We start from the raw sequence: 10,163 nt of genomic DNA, 5'->3' as shown, positions 1-10,163 counted from the left end.
GGGGGGGGGGGGGGAGGGGGGGCGGGCTATGAAGAAGGACTAGTTACCTCCTACATGGCGTCGGGTGGCCGGGAGTTGACATTGGCTGAAGTCAAGGGCAACTTCGCTGCGATCATGGGATGGGTGAGGACCATCCCCAGGAAAAAGAGTAGCGCTCTGGCAGAGTGAAGTAAGACTTTCGGGGAGTCTTCGACGCAGGCTTGCTCTGTACCGGGGCAGTGAACTATCCATTATCAGCAAATTAACTTGCACCATAGTAAAACAGCATCGGCTGCACTGTCGGTGATGATGACTAGGGTTTTTTTTTTTTTTTTTTTTTGGCGGACGTGGGCAGAGTAAACTCTGCAGCCAGTGGCCCCTTCGAAATCAGACATCCCACCGGAACCGTCGTTAGACATTACTTCGGTGGGTGCCCCTATAACAGCGTTACGCTTGCATCTTCATCTGCCTAGTCCGTACATCCCCCATCCACCAAACGGTGATTAGGGGTTCAGGGGGCAGTTCACATCCTTTGATCTTCATTATTCCATAATTGTCACCCGCCACTTGAGTACCCGGTCCCATGTTCGCCACACGGCAAACAGGGGCCCGGGGGAAGGGCGGGATTCAACCTCAGGGCCTACGTTCCTCAGCATCAGCCTGAGCTCAATAATCTCTCAGCCCTACATCTTCTCGATGTCAGCGCTGAGGGACATACACCTTAATATCACATATAATGTGTTAATCTTCCTTGTGTCCAGAGCATCCCTCTGGCCAATCATTGTACACATTGTCGTATCATGAAACAGCCATAATCTCCCCTCACCGCCTCAGCCGATGGCCGAGACAGATCTGAGAGACAGTACTTTCCTTTAGTTTCGTGCGATACTCCTCGCTCTTCTTCGGTTTCAGGGCACCCCCTGAGGCCATAAACTAAGCACATATAAATGCCATGCACTTAACCATGCCTGGCTCTTTCTTCAATCCGCAGTTGCTTCATTACAGTGGAAGCGAATGAGCTCACCGCTGCCCAACCTGACTGCGAGCTGAGCATGTACGCTACAACCATTTCCGAGGTCAGCGGCTGCCCAGCCGCATTCCATAGAGATTCACGCTCACGTGCGAACCTCGGGCAGCAGAACAGTACATGTTCTGCATCTTCATCTTCTGTTGGACAAGAAGGGCATGTCGCCAGGTTGTCATGCCCAAAGCGACACAAGTATGCCCTGAAGCATCCGTGCCCCGACAGCAGTTGGGTGAGATAGTAATTTATCTCCCCATGCTCCCGCTGAACCCATGGTCTTAGGTCCGGGATTAACTTTGCTGTCCATCTTCCTTTGCTTGAAATGGCCCATCGTCTTTGCCAATCATCCAAAGAGCGCGTTCGCTCCAGTGTTCTATCTCTATCCAAGAGAACGCCTTCTCTCTTGCCAATTTCATAAAGCCTTGCTCGTTCGTCCGCTTCAAGGTCCACGGGTAGCACACCCGCGAGGACGCATGCTGCATCATTCGAAATCGTGCGAAAGCCAGCAATAACTCGTAAGCAAATTCGCCGCCTTACCGAGCTGATTTGTTTAGAATAGGCCTTGACGTTCAGCGCTCCATGCCAGATAGGAGCTGCGTATAAGATTACAGATNAAAGCTGAGTATTTTTAATTATTTTTCTAGTTCAATTACATCGTCATTTGCACGAGTTGTGATTACGGCGAGCCGCTAGTCGCGCGTTTGAGCGGCCGGACGGCCGAGCGCCGACTATGTTTGCTCGTATCTCTCATAGAAATTATGTGTGTAACACTTTGAAAACAACTGTTTTTTATGTAAAAAGACCTTTAGCTTTCCATTGAAACAATAAAAAACACAAAAAAATATGACGCATTGTGAGTTTGAAAGTTTACTTGCATTTTCCGGGGTGAAAATGAAGAATTTCAGAAAATTGGACCTCTTCATCGAAAAGCTGAGCAAATTTCCTATCGAACACACTGGTTGGTTATTTTTCCAGGTTCGTTTAGGTACTTTTAGAGCGAGTTAGAAATAGAGAAATTTCGCTCAAAAACACTGTTGCGCGAGGCGCTGGGAGTTTTGAAAAATTTCGCCCCATATTGATTTTGGCGATTAATCCGTAAATTTCGTCGTTTTCAACACGCAGAGATTTTTCGCAAATGGTGGATCAATAAAATATTTTGGAAAAAATACAAAAAGTTAATTCTAATGTAAAATTTCTTGCTCTTTTCAAGTCTGTCATAAAAATAGGGGTTCTCCTTAGAAAAATCGATTTTTGGATCACTGGAGCTTGAAGGTTACGTTGAAGGTCAAATTCAAGGTCACCGTTGGATTCCTCGTCGAAAAATACATCGGGTATGGGGTTTTTGAAATTTTTTTCACGCTTATTTTGCGATACTTACAAGCGTTTTGTACCTTCCCCATGCTAAATCATGATTTTTCATACGCGATGCACAAAAATGCATGTAGACAAATTCACTATCAAAATTTTTCGTGTTCACGCATTTTTTTATGTTTCTAGGACCCCAAAGAACGCTTCCCCGTGACCCTTACTCGCGTACCACGAAAAAATTTTTGGTGCTGATTTAGGCCCGCGAAATGGAAGAAAAATTCTGGATTTGCTCATATCCTTAAGATATTTATTATTTTGAGCCTAGAGTTTCATCCAATAGTTTGAGACACAGATCGATTAAGAGAAAATATATAAATCAAACAATTTAAGAATTCAAAGATACTTTTAATGAATGTTATTCACAGTATACGAAAATATTTTTCTCGTATGCAAAGATACTAATAGGAAATGTTTAACATACAAGGATGTTAAACTATTATGACCTACAGGGATGTCAATTGGTTGTAGCATTCAAAGATGCTTTATTATGTTAACATACAAAGATATTATGTTTTTTTTGAATATGCAAAGATACTCAATTGTTGACATTCAGACATATCTTTTGAAAATATTTATAGATACTTGAATTATTAAACAATTATAGATTCAACCTTCACCAAAATTTTTCTTCTTAGAACTACATTTACTAAAATAATTTATAAAATCTCTCGAAAATAACACAATACAGAAAATCATACCAAGAATCGTATTACAGATTATTTCATTTACTATCGATAAATGCTTTACTCCTTGATAATTATTTATGTATCAATATACGAATAAATAACTGACAAGGAGACCACCCCAGCTTCGGGTCATGGATTTGTTCCAACATTTTTGGGACCATTTATTACTTAATTCAAGAGGCCCAAATTTGACGTTTGTTTTATAGATTTTGAGACTTCTCAAAGAGAGTGGTAGATGGTCCCAAAAATTCTGAAAAAATTCAAGCAGATTCTCTGAAAAATTTAAAAAATTTTGATCGTTGCATTTTTTCGCTTGAGTACTTCTATATCGATATAGAAAATAACAATGATTTTTTTATAATGTGGAAAATCCTCTACAAAATGGGCCCTAAGGCCCATGAGATCAAACTAAGCACAGGGAACTTCAGTATAGGGTACCAGGAGACCCCAAAAAATTTTTGGAGCAAATCTGGGGTGGTCTCCTCGTGAGTAGAAAATCATTGATTTGATGCTCCTCTCAGTTACACATAATAAAAATAATTTTTCGGGAGTTTTCCAAGAAAATACTTATCCGTATTTAGCAATCGTGGTTTTAAGTAAAAATGATCTTTTATTTAGGCTGGGCCTGGCAGGGATCAAGTTAAGGTACAGCGTCACACTACCGAATTGATCATAAAAATTGTGTATACAGAATAATAATTGTGTATGTAGAATTGTGTTACATGATGCGTTTCTCTTCTTCGTTATTTTATTTTTGGCCTGAAATTTAGGCTAAAAGGCAAGAATTGTAAGGAAAAATTTATCAATCCATGCAACTGACTTCGTTACATCCAAAACTTATAGAAGCTAAAAAAGTTCGTCCCCGCTGGGGACAAATTCTACGTATTTATCTTGATTCTGTATAACTTACCATATGAAAAATTAAATATTAAAATTTCTTCTTAATTTTTTATTATAAAGAATGATGAAATAAAAATTAATAAACGGTCGATGGCTTAGTAGGCTAGCATGCTAGTCACTGAGGCAAGGCCGTTCAAGGGGCTGTGGATTCGATTCTCGAAGAAAAAACCCAGTTTTTTCCGAGTTCTATTCAGTGGGAAAAGTATTCAATGAGCCCTGACTGTCTCGGAGCATGTTTTCGGAGTATATGTGGGTGTAGCTCCAATGCGTATATACCTCCTTTGCCTCATAGATCTTCGGGCCTGAGCAAAGAAGAGACGAGGGGTAGAACATCTCTCCCGGTTACGGTCATATGTCTGTTGCAGGCCTTCTCGTGAAAGAGAAATTTTTTTTTTCTTTTTCTTTCACGTCCTGAGAAGTCCTGCAGGAGGCTATATGGCAGCCCGTGCACAGGTGAGATTTTTACTACCCCTCCTTCCCCTACTGTTTCGCATTTAGGTGATTGTCACAAAAAGCTTGTTTATGGTGTCCTGCCCTGTACGCAGTTGAAAATCGTGAAATGACTCTACTGGAATATGCGGAATAATTAGATATCAATTATTTCTAACTTTTACATATATTATTGGACTTAAAAAAACCATATTACGCCGCCGGCTGCAGATTAAAACAGTCGAAAATGTCTTTATCGTTACGCGTCCAGTTTTAAGAATCAGTCAAACATTACACCCTAAAACTGAATTTTTGCATCTGCGTGTCATTATAAATATGGATATTTACAGTAGTAGTATTTTTAATATTTCCATGTCCAGCAGTGATAAAAATTATTTTGCGGTCATTATAGCCGTTCAAAAACTGTCCATGGAAAATGTTCGATTTAGAGTCTCAATATTAGCATGCACTGCACGTGCACGTGCGCAACTCGTCCGCTGTCCAAAGTGTATATTTTCAAACTATGGTATGTTGACACCTTTTTGCGCGGTTGTCCAAACTTTGTTAGCATCGTAAACCGATTTTTACAGTGTAAGAACGAACTAAAACTACTTTTGTATAAATAAATGTCTTATGTCGTTAGGCAGTAAAAAGTGAAAGAAATATTTCTAATGCATCCTAAATATACGGAAAAGTTGTATTTTAATGTTTTCTTTTGACAAAAAGTTCACCAACGAATTTATTTAAAATGTACCAATCATGTAGCGTCTGATATTGTTAAATGTCTTTGTCGTCATGATGTCAGGGCACCCCCAGGTCGTATAATGCGAATTGGCATCACATCCAATGATCAGCGCCAGTCTTGCTTCCTGGCAATGCTGAATGAGTCTTTGAGCCTCTGTAGTTGGTGGGGGGTCCTGTGAGTCGCAGGGGAAGTAGGCCGAGGCCACCACCACCTCGCGCAACCCCTCTCCCTCCTCCGGTAGCTCTGCTTTGATGACTGCTAGGTCCCTACTCCACCTTGTGGGAATCAGAATTGTATTCATGCCTTTTACAGTAATACACGCCTTTGGATTTGGTACTCAAGGATCCCTGTAAATCTGGCCTATTTGCCCTATTCCCTGGATCCCCCTTCGCCCCAGCCAAGGTTCCTGTATTAAGCATATGCCTGTGTGCACCCTAGTCATCATGTCGGATGCAATAGGACCTGGACTGCTCCGTATTGAAGGTCGGGATAACCCTCTACATGTTCCCCCGGTCACGATGGAGGAACTGCGCCGAGCTATGAACCGGATAAGAGATGCGGCCGCCCCAGGACCGGATGGCGTGCCAAACAAGGTCCTAAAACTCGCGATGCAGGCAAGACCCGAGCTCTTCCTCGGTGTTTATAACGCCTGCCTAGCAGAAGGAGTATTCCCGGCATGCTGGAAAATGCAGAGATTAGTATTGCTGCCGAAAGGCGATAAACCACCCGAAGAGCCCTCATCTTATAGGCCCTTATGTATGTTGGATACAGCAGGCAAAATCCTTGAAAGGATCATATGCAACCGGATAGAGGAACACACGGAGACGGAAACCGGACTGTCCGAGATGCAATTCGGGTTCCGCAAAAGCCGGTCGACGATCGACGCCNGCTGAGCAAATTTCCTATCGAACACACTGGTTGGTTATTTTTCCAGGTTCGTTTAGGTACTTTTAGAGCGAGTTAGAAATAGAGAAATTTCGCTCAAAAACACTGTTGCGCGAGGCGCTGGGAGTTTTGAAAAATTTCGCCCCATATTGATTTTGGCGATTAATCCGTAAATTTCGTCGTTTTCAACACGCAGAGATTTTTCGCAAATGGTGGATCAATAAAATATTTTGGAAAAAATACAAAAAGTTAATTCTAATGTAAAATTTCTTGCTCTTTTCAAGTCTGTCATAAAAATAGGGGTTCTCCTTAGAAAAATCGATTTTTGGATCACTGGAGCTTGAAGGTTACGTTGAAGGTCAAATTCAAGGTCACCGTTGGATTCCTCGTCGAAAAATACATCGGGTATGGGGTTTTTGAAATTTTTTTCACGCTTATTTTGCGATACTTACAAGCGTTTTGTACCTTCCCCATGCTAAATCATGATTTTTCATACGCGATGCACAAAAATGCATGTAGACAAATTCACTATCAAAATTTTTCGTGTTCACGCATTTTTTCATGTTTCTAGGACCCCAAAGAACGCTTCCCCGTGACCCTTACTTAAATTTTTGGTGCTGATTTTGGCCCGCGAAATGGAAGAAAAATTCTGGATTTGCTCATATAACAAGGGAGTAAGGTAAAATACAGCGTCACACTACCGAATTAATCATTAAAATGAATTTATATTCGGACGCATTATAATAAATAAAATATAATAAATGAAATTTGATTTAATAAGTAGAAAAGAGGGCATTAGCAAGACATGACAATATGAATAATCAATAATTAGGTGTGCCTCAAGTTTTACCGTTTCTTCCTACTCATGCAATCTTCTACACTCGGCAACAAAATTATCGCAACAAAAAAATTCATCGAAATTTTGTCGATTTTCAAATGCTTCTATCTTGGGCTAGATTTATCGTATCGACACGCTTTTTTTTTTAATTTCTTGGAAATTTTGTCTTCTTTAAATCCATATAAATTAAGATAAGATTTGAGTTAATGTTGAGTTACCAGTAGTATTTGAGCGTGACCCTAAAAATTACTGAAAAAAAATGACTGTTTGAACGTGTACCAGTACCACAGTGATTTTTTCATCGAAATCTAACATACACCATCGCAAAGTGCTCTTTTTAACGAGTGATTTAAAAAAAAAAAGACCTCTCTACGATTTTTTTAACGCCCTGTAGGTCGATTTGAAGATACCATTTAAAGTACGTAAAATCCCCCGTTTACCTGAAATCAAGACGATTTTCCGGGCATTTTGCGTACATAAACCGTACCTTCAAATCGACCTACAGGGCGTTAAAAAAATCGTAGAGAGGTCCTTTTTTTTAAATTACTCGTTAAAAAGAGCACTTTGCGATGGTGTATGTTAGATTTCGATAAAAAAATCACTGTGGTACTGGTACACGTTTGAACAGTCATTTTTTTTCAGTAATTTTTAGGGTCACGCTCAAATACTACTGGTAACTCAACATTAACTCAAATCTTATCTTAATTTATATGGATTTAAAGAGGACAAAATTTCCAAGAAATTAAAAAAAAAGCGTGTCGATACGATAAATCTAGCCCAAGATAGAAGCATTTGAAAATCGACAAAATTTCGATGAATTTTTTTGTTGCGATAGTTTTGTTGCCGAGTGTATTTTAACAAAAATTAAAAATAAAGGGAAGTTATTATTCAACACTTTATAGATTAAAAACTATCATGATTAAAAATTAAATAACATACCTTCATCTCTGTGGATTCTACTTAAATAATTTATAAATAAATTATCTCCAATTTTATCTTTGCCGTTTTTATTTGAAATGCAAGTATCATGATCCAAAGAAACAATCAGAATTTGTAATGAAATATCTACAAGAGGTTCTGTAGAATCTGCGAATATCAAGTGATTATATGGAACACCATAGCCAATCGGATCATATGCACATACTGTATTCAATAATGACGTAAACATTGGCAAAGCATGTCTGTAAAACATTTACATAAAAAAATATAAAATAAAAAAATTGAATTATTATGAAAATGAATAAATATACCTATTTTCAGAGCTTGTTGTATATTGTATCCATTTATTGACAAAATCAGCTGAATCGTCTGAGTTTACATACATTGTCTCACCAAAACAAGTTAACAAGACTTTAAGTAACTCAGTGCGGTTACTAAAAAATATTGAGTTTTTTGGTTGAGAATGTGCAAATCCAACGCCAGGCTCCCAAATATACTCACAACTATCTATAGAAGCCAATTCTTCTGTATCCGTCTATAAAAATCATTATATTTTTTTTTCTATTAGCAGTTAGATTTTTTTCGAATAATGTATTAAATAATGGCTCATTAAACGTTGAAAAGTTTACAAATCTTTTTATCGTCAAAATATGTATCAATGCGGTTTCCAAAAACCACCAAACGTTTCCAGCTGACACGATTTTGGAATTATGAAACATTTCCTCCTTCTAAATTTCAAAAGAAGACACGACTATTCGTAAAATTGGAAAATATTCCTTTACTTGTTATGATATCAATAAAATTTTAGAGAAAATATTGTAGAAAATAGCGTATTTAGAGAAGATTTTGTAGAAATATTAGTGAATTTTCATGAAATTACTATTATAAAAACTCTTAGAAAAACAATTTTGGCTGATTTTGATAAAAATTGTACAAATCGTCAAAGAGTAGTTGAAGAGCATTATGGTATAGAGGGAATAATATGTTCCTCAAAGGGTGCAGTCATGGTCTTTAAGCAAAACGAGGAATTATAGCACGAGCTGAAGGTGCGTGCTGTAACAAGCGATACCATTTGATTATACTAGATGATGATACTATTTTTTCCTACGAAAGCTTAAAATAAGCGGCAAAATTTCGTATTTTAGGTTAGAGTAGAAAAAAATATTTAAAAAAAATTATTTAAAAAAAAAAAAATTACTATGATCATCAACAGGTTTGTGCTATAACGAGTTGAAAAAACCACTGCCAATTTATTGGCAAAGAGCTTCCTCATAAAAAATAATATTAACAAAAGTCATCGGTTATTAACGTGAAAATTCGTATTTTTTAATTTTGATCCACTGTCTAGTGTCCTAAGTACCAGTAGATCACGACCATCAGAACCAACCAACTACTATCCACCCACCACTCGGCCAAAAGGCCGAGAAAACAAAAACTCATACAGACATTTGTTGGTAATTCAATGTAGTTTCCAAATATATAAACCAAATTATCCTACGAGGTCTGGTTCAAAATCTCGTTTTCGAGCCTATCACAGAGCTTCCTCTATGAGGAAGAAAAAAAAAACAACTTTTCATTTCGAGTCGTTAATTTTGAAAATATTCGGTGAATTTCTATTTTTTTGGTCTTAAACTAAAGTTTGACTGCTCTGCTTCCATTCTACCGTAAAAAATATAAAAATTCCTTCATTTATACATGAAAAAATCGAAAAAAAATTTTTTTTCAAAAAAAACCATTTTTCATCCCGATACAATGAAGCATAACTCTTTAACTTCTCGGTGGATCCTAAAATAAGTTTTTGACGCTTCTTACGACACACAAATCCTTCAAAACGAGCCGAACAACTTCGCGCTGCGTGTCTCCGTTCAAAAGTTACACTGGTTCCAGACCACCAGACGTACATACACACACACACAAGGCTCGTCCTGCTCCCAAAGCCAGGCAAGCCCCCAGACGAGCCGTCCTCGTATCGTCCGCTGTGCATGCTGGACACTGGAGGCTTTCACAGAGAGACCTGGACGCCTCTCGGAGCGACAGTATGGCTTCCGGCGGGGTCGATCGACGATAGATGCCATCGAGGACGTCATCTCCACCGCACGAGGGGCCATCGCCGGCAAAAGATGGCGCCGTGGCACCAAGAAGTACTGCGCCGTGGTGACACTCGACGTGAGGAATGCGTTCAATTCGGCCCGGTGGGACAACATCCTCACCGCCCTACGCCGATTGCTCGTACCCGATTACTTGCTGAGAATCATTTCCAGCTACTTCTCGGCAAGAGTGCTCGACTTCACCACGGACGATGGTCCGGAGTCCTACGAAGTCACAGCAGGTGTCCCTCAAGGGTCGGTCCTCGGGCCGATTCTGTGGAAT

General features: G+C 39.2%; 1 protein-coding gene across 2 annotated transcripts in view; it reads right to left on the bottom strand.

Moving 5' to 3' along the window:
• LOC106657841 (protein HID1) overlaps positions 1 to 10,163 on the bottom strand; it is an 84,646-nt gene that overhangs the window by 46,004 nt on the left and 28,479 nt on the right. For both annotated transcript variants that reach the window (XM_014379524.2, XM_014379523.1), the window contains exons 5-6: positions 8,105 to 8,328; positions 7,794 to 8,035 (exon numbers count right to left, since the gene is read on the bottom strand). In XM_014379524.2, the coding sequence (XP_014235010.1) occupies positions 7,794 to 8,035; positions 8,105 to 8,328 (466 nt within the window). The remainder of the gene's footprint in view (positions 1 to 7,793; positions 8,036 to 8,104; positions 8,329 to 10,163) is intronic.

This window comes from Trichogramma pretiosum, unplaced genomic scaffold (genome assembly GCF_000599845.2).
Source record: "Trichogramma pretiosum strain Unisexual culture from Peru unplaced genomic scaffold, Tpre_2.0 scaffold67, whole genome shotgun sequence".
Classification (NCBI taxonomy): Eukaryota; Metazoa; Arthropoda; class Insecta; order Hymenoptera; family Trichogrammatidae; genus Trichogramma; species Trichogramma pretiosum.
This window is presented reverse-complemented; position numbering and strand designations above follow the sequence as displayed.